General features: G+C 36.2%; 4 protein-coding genes and 1 pseudogene across 5 annotated transcripts in view; 1 reads left to right on the plus strand and 4 right to left on the minus strand.

The window, feature by feature from the left end:
* Positions 1-237: 237 nt before the first annotated feature.
* LOC18027991 (poly(ADP-ribose) glycohydrolase 1) lies at positions 238-2,498 on the minus strand. The gene is made up of 10 exons (XM_024148340.1): positions 2,250-2,498; positions 1,989-2,174; positions 1,800-1,903; positions 1,496-1,706; positions 1,307-1,411; positions 1,084-1,202; positions 836-979; positions 607-766; positions 473-535; positions 238-384 (listed from the first exon to the last, which is right to left on the minus strand). The coding sequence occupies exons 1-10, from the start codon at positions 2,496-2,498 to the stop codon at positions 238-240; spliced, it is 1,488 nt and encodes a 495-aa protein (XP_024004108.1).
* Positions 2,499-4,867: 2,369 nt separating this feature from the next.
* On the minus strand, positions 4,868-5,282 carry LOC18027992 (annotated as a pseudogene).
* A 1,416-nt stretch (positions 5,283-6,698) lies between these two features.
* LOC18027993 (probable poly(ADP-ribose) glycohydrolase 2) lies at positions 6,699-9,566 on the minus strand. Of its 2 annotated transcripts, none has more exons than XM_006410253.2 (11): positions 9,277-9,566; positions 8,909-9,094; positions 8,633-8,736; positions 8,340-8,544; positions 8,108-8,212; positions 7,867-7,985; positions 7,640-7,783; positions 7,491-7,557; positions 7,226-7,393; positions 7,080-7,142; positions 6,699-7,001 (listed from the first exon to the last, which is right to left on the minus strand). In XM_006410253.2, exons 1-11 carry the CDS (start codon positions 9,523-9,525, stop codon positions 6,864-6,866), a joined length of 1,548 nt encoding a protein of 515 aa, XP_006410316.1. In that variant the 5' UTR covers positions 9,526-9,566; the 3' UTR covers positions 6,699-6,863. The 2 variants fall into 2 exon arrangements, with proteins under 2 accessions (XP_006410316.1, XP_024003708.1); XM_024147940.1 differs by having other exon boundaries at positions 7,226-7,396.
* A 209-nt stretch (positions 9,567-9,775) lies between these two features.
* On the minus strand, positions 9,776-13,920 carry LOC18027994 (poly(ADP-ribose) glycohydrolase 1). Its single transcript, XM_024147993.1, has 11 exons — positions 13,561-13,920; positions 13,234-13,419; positions 12,755-12,858; positions 12,195-12,399; positions 11,996-12,100; positions 11,750-11,868; positions 11,292-11,435; positions 10,999-11,143; positions 10,689-10,886; positions 10,353-10,415; positions 9,776-10,150 (listed from the first exon to the last, which is right to left on the minus strand). The coding sequence occupies exons 1-11, from the start codon at positions 13,807-13,809 to the stop codon at positions 9,989-9,991; spliced, it is 1,680 nt and encodes a 559-aa protein (XP_024003761.1). The 5' UTR covers positions 13,810-13,920; the 3' UTR covers positions 9,776-9,988.
* Positions 13,921-16,191: 2,271 nt separating this feature from the next.
* The window catches only part of LOC18027995 (leucine-rich repeat receptor-like serine/threonine/tyrosine-protein kinase SOBIR1), a 2,223-nt gene continuing 1,189 nt past the window's right edge, over positions 16,192-17,225 (plus strand). Inside the window, exon 1 of the mRNA XM_006410255.2 lies at positions 16,192-17,225. This exon is cut by the window's right edge and continues 1 nt beyond it. Within this exon, the coding sequence (XP_006410318.2) occupies positions 16,245-17,225 (981 nt within the window). The 5' untranslated portion in view covers positions 16,192-16,244.

The following is a 17,225-nucleotide window of genomic DNA, read 5'->3' on the forward strand; positions in this document are numbered from 1 at the left end:
CAAATAATTTTGTTTTTTTGTTTTTAATTTTGTTGATGCTAATTTTTTAAGGTTTCAGATTTTCTGCTTTGAGTTCTCTACATTACTCTAGTGAAGATGATAATTATGGTTTCTGTTTTTTATTTTGAAGTATCAGTCGATGGTATTTTCTTGCTGCTTTATTTCATATAAACTTCCACACTCGAAAATACAAATGATAATTCTCTGTCTGAAACGAGGTCAAGATTTATAGCTTTATCAGTCAATGCCATAAAGCCAATCAAAGAAACCAAGTTTAGGCTCTCTTCTTTTCTTGCTGCTTCTTAGCCTCTGGTTCGAATACTCGACTAGTTTCTTCCATAGATCTCCCACCGTCCAACCTTTAGATATAACCATTTCCGTTACCTGTAACCAAAAACCAGAGATATTAAGCATAAAACATTACTCTGTTTTGTAAGTTGATGTAGTAAATGAGAACAAAAAAAAACGAAACCTGATTTAGGTTATGGAGTGCTTCAAATCCAAAAGTGTAGTAAGACATGAATGGTCTTCTTGCCTGAAAATAATGTAATGTTGTGAGCCATAAAAAAACAGCACTTAATGAAGAGAAAAAGTGAAAGATTTGACCTGTGAAACAGCACTCCATTGAAGAAAATATTTGAGCTCAGGATCTCCACCATAAGCACCACATCCCCAATTCCCTGTTGCAACACCAACTCCATCTTCATGATCAATGCACTGATTCTTGCAGACATGGAGGAAACCACAGAGAGCCTTATTGGTCTCCCTGGAAAAAAGAAGAATGTTCAGATATATGTTACTTGTTAACAGTATAAAGATTGTATTCAATTATTACCTGAGGAGGCGTTCAAGTTTGTATTGGGAGGTTCCTGGATGACGAAGAGCATCTATGGCGATGATTCTTGTTTTTCGCCTTCCGAAAACATCTATTCCCTTTGTGTCCATGTAATCACCAGAAAACCGAAAGGAAGATGAATATCTGCAGAATGTAGATAACCATTTTCTTTCATAAGTAAATTACATTTCATCATTTTAATGTCTCTGTGTATATGTAACTCAAAATTTTCTTTGTAAGTTTGTAACCCTGTGTAGTGAGAGAATCTTTCAGCACCAACAACTTCAATTGCTTCAGAGGCTTCCATGGCTGGTAAGAAGAGCATACCAGCGATCAATTCTGGATTGATCATGAATCGAATCTCTTCCTGTGTGTGTTTCAGGAAATCATTCACATCAGAAACATAGTCAAAGCTCTGAGTAAAACTTCACAAGATCAAAAAGGATTTTTGGAGTTAAAAGTTTTATAGACCTGGACACATCCCTTGCGAAGAGCACCACCTCCTAAGTACTTGTTGGCGAAGTCAACTTCAAGTGCTTCAACACTTTGATCCTCTATTAAACCAGAAGTATGAACCTAGACCATTGAAAACTGTAAATTGAAACAGAAAATATTTGCAGACCCAGTAGAATCAAGCTTCTATGTACTTAGTTAATTGACCTCAACAGGGCAGAGATTGACAGTAGATGCACTCCAAAAATCTGCATCAGGACTAGCTTCGAGACCAGAAGTATCTTGTTCTAAAGAGAGAATCTTGCGTTCGAATGAGACGAATCCAGGAGGTATAGAGGAAGATAACCTCTGGAAGTAATGAAGTATGCATTTGATCTTGTTCTCTTGGTGCTCGTTTCGTGCCGTGTTGATTAGGCTTCTGCAAATATAGGTCACCTCAAGATTCAAAACACAAGTTTCAGAAAGAAAACAAAACTTGTTTAATTTTTTTAGCCTGGATGAGAATGTATACCCGAACAATTTGTCGAAATTGATGTTTGGAAGAAGATTTGAGCCTCTATTATCGACAGGAAACAAACAGAAGAAAGAACATGAAAGCAATGCTCCTATAAGTTCCTGCCATAGCCAAAATGAAGAAAACATTTTTTCATTATCTCTTGCTTTATTGAGAATCTGGCTTAAGAACATTTAATTTATGTACCTGGCTGAGGAACACAATGCCTGCTTTTTTGGGGCCTAAGACACGAAGACCGGTTTTTGTGCCATTGATGAGATTCTCTGAACTTAGATAATGTAATTCCAAGATAGATGGGAATCTCAGAAGAAGACAAGCCATTGCAGGTAAAGACTCGTTAAACCATCTGCTTGATTCTTCTTTCGACATTCGCTGCATCAAACCAATACATTTTTCACTCCAGCAAATCGGAAAATCCGCGGAAAAAAATGAAGTTTTCTTTGTTACCTCGTCGAAGAAGAGAGTGTAGCCTTGAAGTGCTGAATCAGAAAAATGAGAAGTCAAAGAGAGAGCTTGTCTCATGTCAGAGATGGAATCAGACAGAGTTTTTCCCGAGTCGACTCTGCTGTGACTTGGTCCTTCGGTCAAAGCTTCTAAAACCTCCACCAAGTGTGACGATGGCCAAGACAGAGACGAACCCTGAATCTCTACCGGCAAGTAGGCTAAAATCGTCTCAAGATCTTCTCTTTTCTCCATTGCTCTGTTTTTTTTTTCTTTTTCTTTTTGGAACTTCTTTCACCTTTCTCTTGATTCTTGAGAGGTGGAGTTGCAAGTTTCTTCCAGAAAGATTAAGCCACAACATAAACTGATAAAGTCTCTACAGCTCACCAGTCTGATTAATTAAAATAACACTTTTTGACTAAAGAGATTATTAGTTTATTTATATCATTGCTTGCAGATCAAGAAACGTGGAAAGGATTATTCACCACGCTGTTTTAATTAGTTAAATGGTGACATTCAGCCTGGCATTCGAATTTAAATCCTATTAAAAAAAAAAAGATTTGATTGTTCACAAAAAAATTAATGCAAGAGACAACATAGAAACAGATCATTGATAGCGTGTGCACCAAACCATTGGGGAGGACCTCAATTACAATTTACATTACAACACACTTAGCAAAGAATGAAGACAATATTTACTAATTTTTCTTGTAAAGTGTTTGTTGGGTTAAAACCCTTCACTAGTTAAAAGTTATAACCCTAGATAGCTCATCTTGTTCATTGGAATTGAATAGTAGAACAAATTTGACCAATAAGAACGTGACATGTCCGTTTTTTTGTTTTTGGTTCACTAAGAATCTGGTAGTGCGTCGTGGAATTAGGAAGGAGCAGAAGCAGAATGCTAGACTCCATGGTCCATACCAATTGTTCAAGACCTCCTCCAGTTATTAGCGAGGAGACTCAACAAACCATTTCTTTGTGCTTATTCCCTACAAGGGCTTTTGTAACCTCCTAACTTTATGCTTAGCGAGGACACTTAATGTTGACTAGATCCTCTCTCAAGGGTTTTGAAACCTCCTAACTCTCCCTCCTCTGTTTAGTACGTTGTTGTATTTCTTTATGCTTATTCCCTACAACGGCTTTTGTATATAATCCATCTTTTCACCAAGTTTGATGATATAGTCACACGTAAAATATAAAAGCATACTATACTGTTTTCCATAACTTTAATAAAGACAACTCTAAATGCAAAAACACTAAACGCTAAATCGAAAAATCTAGTCTCAAGCACAATTTTTTTTTTCAAATCCTATAAATGAACTAAAATTCGACTAAACTAAGTAAATTTAATCTTGAAATGATTTCTATATGAGCTATACTATATGAATGTATAGACTTGAAAACCAATAGCAAACTCTATTCATTTTAAAGAGTATCCCACCTAAAAAGTAACTCTGATATAAAATGCATAACAGTTGCATAAAGCAACAGTCATTTGCAAAATTGGAATAGGGAAATTAGTATAAAGAATTCAACATTCTATCTCGAACAACATAGAACGGAATGATATTGTCTTCAACAGTTAATACATTCACACATCATGTGCTTAATCCTAAATAGACATACAAAGTTAGTTATGCTATCTTTACATTTTACCCAAAAAAAAAAAAAGTTAGTTATGCTTTCAAGTTCAAAACAAAAACAAATTTTGCAAAATTAATTTATAGTGCATCAAAGAAAGTATGTGGCATTCTATTCATCATAATCATAACAATATATATATAATAGAATGAGCTTGTGTTCTATATAGAACGATTTTCTTTCTTTTACATTACATATCCAATTTCTTCTCTCTCTTTAAATATAAACTAGCTAGTGGATTGAATCAATCTCACAATCGTGAGCTGCAACCGGAGATTGAGGAAGGCCTGAGGAATATGTTAAAGAGGGGATGTCGAAAGACCCTGGAAGACATGTTAGATGAAGACAAAAAAAAAGAAAAAATACTATTGATCTCAGAATTCACGAATATCTCATTGTCTTTTGAAGAAGATTCTTTATTATTCTTTGCAATCGATTACGACATCTCCTCTTCCATGAAGCTCTTCAGGCAGGTCGAGTCATGAACAAATATTTGTTACTTACTTGTATAGGCTTCGAATGTGGTTGTTTCCCATGAATCCTATACATATCTTTTGTCATATATATGGTGCTGTGAATCAGCTCCAAAAAAATTGGAACAACATTCGAAAGTCGAATCTATAGGTAGAAAGCTTAGTTTTCAAAAAGATGTTTCTTTTTTATTTTTTTGGTCAATCAAAAATGATGTTTATTTAAGAGAAAAATAATATAATCCATCTTAAAAAAAAAACTTAATTTGCTTATGTGGATATGTAAAAACTTCGAATAAAGAAAGCTTCTAAACAGTCAAACATTCGAACATAATAAATGGTATATAATACTTTATTCAACCAAGTTTGATGTTACATTTTTTTTTATAAGATATAGTAATAACTAACAATAATCTTTTTTTTTTTAATTATTTTCACCCTCCCACTTGAAACAGTATGGTTCGTAATCCTTCTCACGAGGAACACGACAAATAGGGTTTTTATCGCCTCCTCTTACCTCCCAAATACATTCTTTGCAAACTGGAACTTGTCCAAATGCACTATCATCTCTAGAAACTTTAAATATATAAAAATAATGAGATCCGCCTCCATGCCACGTAAAATGACAATGGAATTTCGTAGTTTCCCAAAGGTTAACATGAAATCTGAAACCCCATTCACCATTATAAGGAATATGGATCACCCCAAAATCATCTTCACTTGATTTGCAATGTACATTCAAAACTTCTCTGTTTTTTACTTTGTTGCGAATTACAACATGCTTTCCGGCTAGAGGTAACAAGCCGTCACCGCCCGAAGTTGGTGCTTCCGCTGGAGCATCTGACAAATCTAATGTCGATCCAAAAAGAAAAAGAGTAGAAGAGATCATAAACAACAACATAAAATGAGGTTTATTACTGAAAGCCATGGTTAAGTAAATTATGTAGGAGTGGTTAGATAGAACTTTAAAAGTTCCCTATTTATAGATGTAACAAAATGTTAATATATTTTTGAGACTTGAGAGTGAGGTTGACTAACCATTCATGTAACGTTGAATGCATGCATGTATTTAAGTCTATGTTAGTAGTAGTCAAAGATGTAAATCTATTATGTATAAATATGTATTGTTTTCCTTTGGAGTTATTAATTTATTAATAATTAAAAAAAGAATTCTATATATATATTTGATATAAAATAATTCGGAGTATATGTCTTACATGTATTTAGTATTTACAATATTTGGACATAAATTAATCTTTTTGACCGTGACTTTGGCTTTGCAAACTATAAAAATATTTTGTAGATTTAGAAAGTTGTTATTTTGCAACCAATAACAAAATATTATGATGTCACACCGACCAATCGACTCATTTTTTATACGATGTACACAATACACATGAATCTAAACGAAAGAAGTTTGACTAAACTTACTTATCTAATATATATATATGTATATATATATATGTATATATATATATATGTATATATTCAAATTTCTTGCAATATTATCTTTATTTATTATCTTTGTTGGTTTCACTCGAACCCACTACAAAACTCTTCTATCTGATGTTTTAGTGATTGTAATTCATGCTCTTATTTTCAATTTCTTCACTACTTTGTTTTTCTTTTGATCAGTATAATTGATTATTAATATATTAAAACAAATTCAGTTTATGGATTGTCACAAAACACAACGTCGTAGAACCTGATATTATGAGTATGTAGATTCTACCAAAGTAACGCCCATTGGTTATACAAAAGAAACAAGACATAACATTTACGTATTTGCAAAGGTGCTGACCTTATTTTGGATCATGAGGGTGCTTATCACAAACAACTCATTAAGGTAACGTATCTCAGTTTCAACTTTGGCAAGTTCTGTTTTGGCTAACCGTAACTTACGAAGTCCAATCCTTACTACAGTATCACATACAACAGTCAAACCATACGCAGATTTGGCTCATACAAAATCACAAGAAAAATGAATACCGATTATATCAAGAACCTGGTTCTTCTTTGCATTCATATCAAACATATTTCAAAATTGAGAGAGAGAAACATATATAAAGGCGGCGGAACTCCTGCTCCAGCTGTGTAACTAGAGATTCCGGTCAAAAATGCTCTGCTTTGTGACTAATTTCTTTTTCTGAGTGTTGTTTTCTTATGACCTATTATTCCGAGTGTTGTTTAGATTTCATTCATAGTATAGCTTTTTAGCTTTCCTAAAGATGGTTGAACGGATGATACTGATATTACATCTGGTAAGTTGTACTTCCAACTGCTTTAAATCCTCGCGCGAAAAACAGAAACTTTTTTGTTTTGATTATGTCTCGAGTAAAAATGCTTTAAGCAGATAGATAAAACAATTACACAAGGATTGATTATTCACATAAATTTCAACATAATAGAGATACAACATTTTTAATGGGTAACAAATAGACTTCAGATGTCAGAAACAGAGAGAAAAAGGAATGTCACGAATTCAGAAAAGAATATAAAACTTTGTCTACTAGGCAGAGAGTGAGGCTATGAGCCAAGAGAAGAAGCCAAGCCTTGTTCTTCTGCTGAGCCTCTCTGAAGAATACTCCATTATCTTACTCCAGAGGTCTCCTACAGTCAATTCTTGCAAAGCGACCCTTTCGATCACCTGAAAAGCATATATATAACTTACATTTTAAGGTCTTGAAATAGTGAAGTAGTTTCAATGAATTAAGACTCTAATAACCTGATTGAGATTTTGCAGGGCTTGTAGGCCAAAGGTGTAGTATGACATGAAGGGTCTTCCTGACTGGAGAAAGAAGATGAAGAGTGTTAAATGGAATGATAAATTGTGTGGTTTCAGGAGAAATTGATGAGAACAAAGAAGCGTACCTGAGAAATGGCAAGCCACTGAAGCATGATCTTTAGTTCTGGATCGCCTCCAAATACACCGCAGCCCCAATTCCCTGTAGCTACACCAATCTTCTCTTCATGATCGATACACCATCTCTTCGAGCTTTCTACAACTTGGCTCACCTTAGCTGATGGAAGGGGATTAGGCTGCTATGCCAGAACAAATTTAATCTTTGGTAAAATCAGGCAAAAAAACGTAAACAAGAATGCTACATCCATTTATGAACAAAAATGATGTTCTTACGAAAAATGATGCATCACTTTGATATTTACATTGATGCAGGTATCCGCTAAAAGCCTTGTTAACCTCTCTACACCAAAAAAGGAGCAATTGAGCAATTCACACACATTTAAAAGAATGAGAAAAAAGGCTGCAATGCAAATTTTGGTTACCTTAGGAGGGAATCAGTTTTGTACTGTGTACTTCCTGGGTTAGGAATGGCATCTATAGCTATGACTCTTGTTTTTCGCCTCCTCAATGTGTCGAAGTCCTTATTGTCTGTGTAATCGCCATCGTATTGGAACGAAGGTCCATACCTAAATGGCGCCACCATATGTTGGATTTTCTTGAAGACTATAATAAGCTTAATTAACATCAACCTCAATTCATTGGTACTTACCCTGTGTAACGTGAAAATCTTTCAACACCAACAATCTCAATAGCTTCATTTGCATCCATACGAGGCAAGAAGATCATGCCAGCGATAAGTTCCGGATTGATCACGAACCTTATTTCTTCCTACATAGGAAGACGTTTTGACATGTTTCAGCAGATCATTATTCAAGAAAACCTTGAAACATGTACATAAACTTAAGAGTTTGCAGGAAAAGATGGAAAAAGAAGGATGTAACAAATCACACCTGTAGAGTATCATAACTCAGAGTAAGCCCTCCAAAATACTCATCCGCAAAATCCACTTCAAGAGCTTCACCGCACTGATCTTCTATAGCTCCCGAGGTATGAATCTACTCCAATAAAAAAAAAAACGGATCAAGATTCGAGAGGATGATAGCCTAAAGCATACTTACGAATCGTCTGAAAGAACTGGATTCAACGGAGACGAAGGCTTAATTAAGAGTGGTTCGATGTTACCTCAACGGAGCAAAGTGGGGTGCTGGACTTGGCCCAGTGATCAGCCTCAGGATAAGAAACATAGTGAGGATTGTATTCTAATGGAAGAACTTTCCTCTCAAACGAAACAAAACCAGTGGGCATACATCGACATATTCTTTCAAAGTAATGGATAAGGCATTTTATTTTGTTTTCCTGCTTCGTGCAGTGACTCATAGACGGAAACCTGAAATAAATAAATAAAACACAAGAATGATTAGTAACTTTGGGGCATATAGTTGTAACTTGTAAGAATAAGAACGGAGCCAACATACGAAAACAGGTCATCAAAGTTGATTCTTTGAAGATTCTTCAAGCGTCGGTCAACTTCAGGGAACAAACAAAAGAAGGAACATGCAAGAAGAGCTGCAATCAATTCCTGCAAAAGACAGCAAATATACTTGAGAGGTGAAAAAGTAGAAGAAGAGATAAATAAAGCTTGAATGCAAAGTTCAAGCAACTTCACCTCTAAAGAATACTAGAAAGTTACTTTATCAACTTTCATTCAATGCGATTAAACACAGATTTTTGTTTGGACTCAGAGAGTATACCTGGCTAAGAAACACAATGCCAGCTTCTTGAGGGCCTAATAGACGAAGCCCAGACTTAACTCCATCAAGAACATGGTCTGTCTTCTGATAATGCATTTCTAACATTGAAGGTAACCGGAGAAGTAATCCGGACAGCGCAGGAACCACCTCACCGAAAAACTTAGTTGACTCTTCTCTGGAAATCATCTGCATCACAAGGAAACAATTATTTGTTAGTCCTTTACGAGTCCTCTATGAGCCCTACCATTTATACCATTTTTCTAAAGTCTCATGCTAAATGTTCACCTGTAGTTTCATCTTTAGAGGCACAATGAATAAAGAAACACAAACAACCAAGAAGAAAGATGAAAAGACAGAATAATTCTTACCTTGTCAAAGAAAATAGCATAACCTTTTAATGGATTAGGTGCAAGATCAGATGCATTCAAGGAGAGGGATTTGCGCATATTCGTGATATGCAAGGCAAGAACCTCTCCAGAGTTGACCATTGACTTGTTCGGTCCCCTAGACATTGTTTGGAGCTCTTGTTCAACAGAAGGTGGCCAGACTAGAGATGAAGACTGAGCCACAAGAGGCAGATACTGAAGAAGTGACTTAAGATCTGCCCTCTTCTCCATCCGTATTGCCTTTCCTGATTTCCTGAAAGAGATCTACAAAGCAGAAGATAAAAGTCTGCAAAGGATTAAGGAAAGGAAATCGATATCTGATGTTATATCTACATTATTTAGTTCGTTAACTAGCTTGAAGAAAAAGAAACAAGGACCCACTTTTATTTCTTTATAACAGATGGCACCAAAGTCAAAGAGGAACACGTTTTCCTGATACACCAAGTCCATTCATTTACTCTGACTGCAAATGTTTGTGCCCGGAAAATTTCAGCATTACCAGACAAAAGAACTTGTTTCATTTAACTAAAGACTGATACAAACATTTGACCAAACCATAAATCAGCATGTACTGATCAAGAACTGGTGAAAATACAACTTAGTCATTCTTGTAAGTTGAAAATAATCACTTTCTATATACATGTGGGGAAATGCATAGATACAGCAAACAATTGATCAAGGGGAATTTTCGGAGTCAAGACGGCCAGATAGCCTCATTGGTGGCAGCTAGAGATGGAAGTAGCCAAGAGAAGAAGCCAAGATTGGTATGCTTGTACAGCCTTTGAGCAGAATATTCTAGCATCATGTTCCAGAGATCTCCAACGGTCCATTCATGGGAAAGAATCCACTTCGTCACCTGTCCTTGTAAGATGATGTATCAGTTGCAAAATCAATGAAAGTTCACACACAGCCTGAACAGTACAATACACCGGATACTCTATTCCACTAACTACAAATCTAATTCTTAGTAAGTGTCAGTTCTGAAAGCAGAGGAGAAAATGAAGAAACTGAAAGAAAGGTTTCAGAGTAGTAGAGTGTTATAGAGAAAGAGAGATTACCTGATCTAGGTTTTCAAGGGCCTGCAATCCAAACGTATAGTATGATATGAATGGTCTCCGCGCCTGGAAAATAGTCATGACCAAGTCAAGAAAGAAGAGTCAAATGAAAACCACTATATATCTCATCGTCCAAACCAAAGACTGGGAAAATTTGAGTCTAACTCTAGAAAAAAATATTAGCTCAGACTCAAAAGTGGCATGGAGTGCTTCTTAAAGTCAAAACACACCAAGTTCATGTTTTCAAGAGAAGTGATCTTTTATGTTTTTACACTTGTAGCGTATAGGTACTCAACTTGCACCATCTAAGAAAATTATGATTACGATGAGAAAGGGCACCTGGGAAGCAGCAAGCCATTGGATCATAGCCTTTAGCTCTGGGTCTCCTCCAAAAACACCACATCCCCAATTCCCAGTCGCGATACCAACATTTTCATGATCCATGCAATCCGCTCCTTCCACACAAAAATCTCTGACTAAATTGCTAGCAGGCTTTTCTCTATCTGTCTCGACATCATTTAATGGAGCTCCGTGTGACTGTTAGAGTAGAAACTATCAAAAAGAGTCTGAAACTATTCCTTTCCAAAAGATTACTTAAAAATGCCTACTAATTAAAAAGGTACTAAAGATTCGTAGCAAAAATTCCAACCGCAGTAGTTTCTGTATGCAAAAGACCAGAAACTATGTCGTTACTGGCAAGCTGAATTTCATTGTCTCCTTTATCTATGAATATATTCTGGTGCTGCCAAGATATTCTATGATTTAAAAAGCCACTTAGAGCCTTGTTAATTTCCCTGGAAAAAGACAAAATGATAGAAAAATATACATTAGATTTCAAGTGTAAAGAGAATAGAAGAGTAGCAAACCTCTAAAATGTCAAATAAACACAAACTTAAGATTGTCTAATTAAACTTTGAATCCCCAGAAGAAGGTTTTACATACCGCAAAAGGCATATATCTTTAAAATGTCTCATCTTCGGGGCACATAATGCATCTATTGCAACAATTCTGGTTCTCCGCCTTTTGAAAGAATCCATTGCCTTTTTGTCAATGTAGTTACCAGCAAACCGAAATGAAGATGCATACCTATAGCGGAAAATAAGGGTAAATAACTATAAAGAATCAACGATTATTCAAAAGCTGATAATCTAGATGCCAACCACTACTACGTCAGTAAATACATAACTCTGACCCTTATTTATGATGCATAACTACAAGATAAAACAATATATAATTTAGTTGCACACTTCTTTTACTATTTTTCAACGTGCCTCAATCAGGATTTGTACAGATTGACATGTCAACGAGCTTATTGGTTCATACAAGTAACAAAATACAGAGATTAATACAGCCATTATTAAGTACAGATAGAACAATGATACAACACTACCAAATCTCACCCTGTATAACATGAAAATCTTTCTGCACCAACTATTTCTATAGCTTCATTGTCATCCATGCGAGGCAAGAAAAGCATGCCAGCGATTAATTCAGGGTTGATCATGAAGCGTATCTCCTCCTGCACAAGAATCATATTAAAAGCAAACGAAAAATCCCAAGCCATTGTTTTACCAAAAAGAAACTCAAGACTCAAGGAACGAATCATGTATGCTTCTGAAATCTAATATGCAGTATGAGTGTCAAACCTGTACGCACCCCCTATTTAGGGCACCACCTCCGAGATACTTGTTCGCAAAGTCCACTTCCAGAGCATTATTAGATTGATCTTCTATTAACCCAGAAGAGTGAACCTATAACAATAGAATATGTCTGAGAAAATAATCTACAAGGATTTGCAAAAATTGTGGTGCAAAGCAAAGAAATCCACAACCGTGTTCCTATTACCTTAAAGGCACAAAGGGAAACGTCAGACTTGCTCCAAATATCAGCCTCAGGAGAAGTTGTAGAAGAATTGTGGTATTCAGCCGGAAGAATTTTGCGTTCAAATGAAACGGTCCCAGTAGGCAAAGAAGAGCACACCCTTTCGAAGTAATGCATAATACACCTTATCTTGCTTTCGTGACTTTCACTATAACTTTCATAAAGGCTCCTGAAAAGCAAATGAAACTTTTATGTCGGACTGCATCTACCCGAAGTCGAAGTCGTCAAATGAAACTTACTCAATGGCCACGAGACAAGCTACCACAAGTGAATTTCAGATTAAAAAAACGCAATCTTGACATGACACATGCTAGCCAGTGAATCATTGTAAAATATGTTTTTTCCAGAGCAGGCTTTTTTATGTCTAACAAGTGAGCTCTCAATGGAAACTGAAGCCACATGGGATCTCTAGAGGATTTACTTTTTTTTTTAAACTCCCTAGTGTGATTGTCACTGAAATAAATATTAAAATGTAGGCCTAATTGTTAGGAAAAGTTTAGAAGTTAAAGCGAGAGATCACATACGCAAACAAATTATCAAAGTTGATGACTGGAAGGTCTTTTGCACCTCTATTAGAAACTGGAAACAAACAAAAGAAAGCGCAGGCAAGAAGAGCTCCAATTAACTCCTGCAAAGCGTAACGGACATGTAAAGAAACTGATAATCCATAAAGACACAGACTACTACATCTTCAACAAGACCAGGTCATCACTCTTCCGAATATATCTAACAGATTAACCATGCGATCCAGCAAATCCTATCTAGCAAACTGAACAACGTCGTGTACAACAAGTGTGAAAATCAATCACTTGGACGTTATCTGATTCAGGAAGTTGATACCAATAATGTCGAAGACAAAATTTCAGGAAGAACACATAACTTCGACCTATTTTTCCTACCCATGAATCACTCAGGAGTCAGAAATATTACTTTAAACTTGTTTTTCGTTAAAAGGAATGCACTTTTAAACAGATATGTAGGAAACAGCACATAGCATCAATACCTGGCTGAGGAAAACTATGCCAGCTTGTTGAGAATTTAACAAGCGGAGACCTGTTTTGATTCCACTAACGACACTATCCGCATTTTGAAAGTGGACTTCTAATAGAGATGGAAACCTAAGGAGTAACCCCGAGATTGCCGGGATAATCTCATCAAACCATCTCTTTGACTCTTTATCATGTATCAGCTGCAAGTATTAATAGCAAAACTTTCATTCAGCTACTCAAATCCATCACCACAATTTCCATTGCAAGGAGAAATTAATCAGGGGAATTTGATAAAAACCAAAACTTGATAAGCGAGGCCAAAGAAAAAGGGGATTAATCACTTCGTCGAATAAAAAGGCGTAGCCTTGAGAAGCAGAGGGAGCGAGAAGGGTGTTTGACAAAGAAAGGGATCGTCTCATATCGGAAATAGCTTGCCAGAGAACCTCTCCCGAGTCAACTCGGCTGTGAGACGGTCCTTCAGACATGGCCTTTAGCGCCTCCACCACGCGCGGCGGCCAATACAGCGATGACGAGCGGATCACAAGAGGAAGGTATGGAAGAATCGATTTAAGATCTTCTCGATTCTCCATTTTCAGGTTTTCTAATCTCAACGTTCTCACTTCGTCGTGAAAAAACAGCCTGCGAATCGCTTGCCGCCTCTCGGAGAAACTCTAGTCCAATGTAAAAAGTCAAGAGTGAGAAGGCGAAGGAAACCAGTTTGCTTGAACCGGGAAGTTGAACTTATACCGGGAAGTTGAACTTGAACCGAATAGAAAATGTGGTAAGGATGCACCGGTTCACTTCGGTTTAAAATGTTTATGTGTCTTTGACACTTTGGTTTGGTATTTTGGCTCCTTGTAGTATTGCCTTGTTCAGATTTTGATTCCCTGTAGAAACATATATAGACAAATCATAAAAAAAAAGAAATAGAAAATGAAGATTTGGATTTATGTACAATGAAATAATAATATTTTAGATAAGAAAGAATAAAAACAAGAAATATTTGGTGGAAAGAATATCCCGAAAGAAAAAAAGGCTGGATCAAGTGTAACTATGATGGATCATATGTAACACTCTAAAACTGGTTGGATTATAAGAGATGATCAAGGAGTTTATAACGGCGCGGCGCCGGTCAAGCTGAAAGTTCACAAGCAAACAATGCTCTATAAAGTGAGTTTCAAGCATTGATAATTGCTATGCAAAATTGTTGGATTAAGGGGTTCAAAAAGGTTATTTTTGAAGGAGATTGCAAAAATCTAATCAAGCTGGTTACAAAGGAACCTTTGAACTTTGGAGTCTTTAATTGGATACGAGAAATATGGCAATGGAGCACAAAGTTTGATGATATCAAGTTTCAATGGATTTCAAGAGATGAAAAATTTCTAGCAGATATTCTTGCCAAAGCCGAAATCATGGATAATCAAGCTTTTGTTTATTATTTTTATGTTTCGAATGTAATAATGCTCTGTGACTACTTTATTTCATTTTAATAGGAAAAAGGAAAAAAGAAAAAAGAAAAAAGAATTGATTTAATTGGAAATTAAAAATTAAGATCTAGAAACAGGGATGTTACACAAATGATGAGAAAAGTTACTACCATGTTTGGCAAATTTTGTCTATTCACCCAAATTTGTTATTTTAAAATTGATATTTTGTTTCCCATCAAAGTAATTTATGTGTCCACCATTGCATATGAATATGCCGATATGCGCATCGATACGAGATACAGACAGTTGTTTCATTTACTACTTATTTCACCATTGTATATTTATCTTTTGCTGTTAGTTTGCAGTCTGTTTTCGAACGACTGATTCCACTCTCACCTTTCGGAATCTTATTAATTCCGACAACGAACTTATCGACATAATAAATGATAAAACGCTAACAATAGTGACTGAAAAAGAAAAAAGGTGTGGAACCATACATTACCTCCAATAATTTCTAACGTGTAGAGACCGGTGGCTCACTGTGGAACCCACAGAGTAGACTTTTGACTTATCAACGCTTACACGGTCAAGTCAATAACTGAATCCCTATCTAGATTGCAAGTTTTTTTTTCATTTTTTTAAGATTGCAAGTTTTTTTTTTCATTTTTTTAAGATTGCAAGTTGCAACTAGCTATGTGCCTATGTTCACATTTTCCACATTACTTCCCATATACTATATCCTGGAAAGTTACCCGATCATACACTTTACGAGTAGCTCATCCCACGGTTCAGGATTAGTAGGTTTTGTTTAATGTTGTTCTTTTTCATTCTCAAACTTTAGTTAAAACAAGATTAGGATTATGAACTAATTAACAAAAAAAAAAACAAAAAACGAATTACATAATGAATCGATTTTCCTCCAAAACCAGTAATTAATAAGAGAGTATATATAAAAAAAATCATGTGTTTTTTTATCAAATAAAATTCATAAGTATGCATGCATGCAATGCATGTGTAGTTTAGTGGTCGTTGAACATGAGATAAGAGTCCTAACATAGATCATCCATTTATTTTCAAAAAAAAATAACATAGATCATCCAAGATTTATAATAAAAATTGCAAATTATTTGCAATTTTCAATACTCTCACCTTTTTTTCTGAGCAATTTTCAATACTCTCACCTTTTTTTCTGAGCAATTTTCAACAATCACGTAACTTTCTTACATATGGATTCGGGATTGGGATCCCTTGAACACGGCAGAAGGCAGTCCTAAGTCCTAACCATATGTATATAATATACATGTTAACGTGAGTATATTGTTAATTTTAATTTCTAAATTCAACAATCAATATTGTACTTCTTGTGAAAAAAGTGACTTAAAGTCAGTCTTCACATAAATAAGTCATATAATAATACAAAATTAACTTGAGAATATATATTGAAATAATGAAATAACATTCTGTAGGAAAAACAAAACCGTAGAACACGTAAAAGACTTTTCAATAGATTAGCGGCAGTTGCTGACCATAAATAAACTAAGAGTAGACTCCGACAATACCCACAAGAAGAAACTCTTTCTAAACAAAAAATTATTAAAATGGCTGTTCCCACGGGAAACGCCGATCGCTTTCTCCGGCCACTCTTCCTCGCCGTTCTCTCCCTTCTTATTCTCTCTTCTCTCGTCTCCTCCACCGAGTGGCTCGAGATCGATTCCTCAGATCTCAAAGCTCTTCAAATCATCGAAACAGAGCTCGGAGTCAACGGTCAACTCTCTTCGTCCACTGGTATCGTCAACCCGTGCGGTCGCGGAGGAGTTTTCTGCGAGAGAAGACTCTCCTCCGCCACCGGAGATTACGTTCTCCGTGTAACGAGGCTCGTTTACCGATCCCGGAGCTTGACGGGGACCATATCGCCGGCGGTCGGAAAGCTGTCGGAGCTCAAGGAACTCACTTTATCTAACAACCAGTTGGTCAACGGTCTTCCAGTGGATGTCTTAAACTGTAAGAAGCTCGAAGTCTTTGATGTTCGAAACAACAGATTTTCCGGTCAGATTCCGGGGAACTTTTCTGGTTTGATCCGTCTTCGAATCCTTGATCTTTCTTCGAACAAATTCTCTGGGAACTTGAATTTCTTGAAGAATCTACGCAATCTTGAGAGCCTCTCCGTCGCAAACAATCTATTCTCAGGCAAGATCCCGGAGGCAGTTGTGTCGTTGCACAATCTCCGGTTCTTTGATTTCTCTGAAAACCGGTTTTTGGAAGGTCCGGTTCCGGTTATGAGCAAAATCAAATTACAGTCATCTCCACACCAAACAAGACACATTCTTGCTGAAACTCCGTCTTCAAATTCCACGAAGAAATCAAACAACACCACCACATCGAAAGCAACAGGGGACACTCCAAAACCGGAGAAAAAGCAGACGAAGAAGAAGAAGAAGAACAAGAAGAAGAAAGTAGCGGCATGGATCTTAGGGTTCTTCGTTGGAGCCATAGCTGGATTAATCTCTGGGGTTGTCTTCTCGGTGATGTTCAAAATGATCCTTCGAGCAATAGAGGACCAGAAAACCATCAGGTCCTTC

Source organism: Eutrema salsugineum, unplaced genomic scaffold (assembly GCF_000478725.1).
Source record: "Eutrema salsugineum unplaced genomic scaffold, Eutsalg1_0 scaffold_10, whole genome shotgun sequence".
Classification (NCBI taxonomy): Eukaryota; Viridiplantae; Streptophyta; class Magnoliopsida; order Brassicales; family Brassicaceae; genus Eutrema; species Eutrema salsugineum.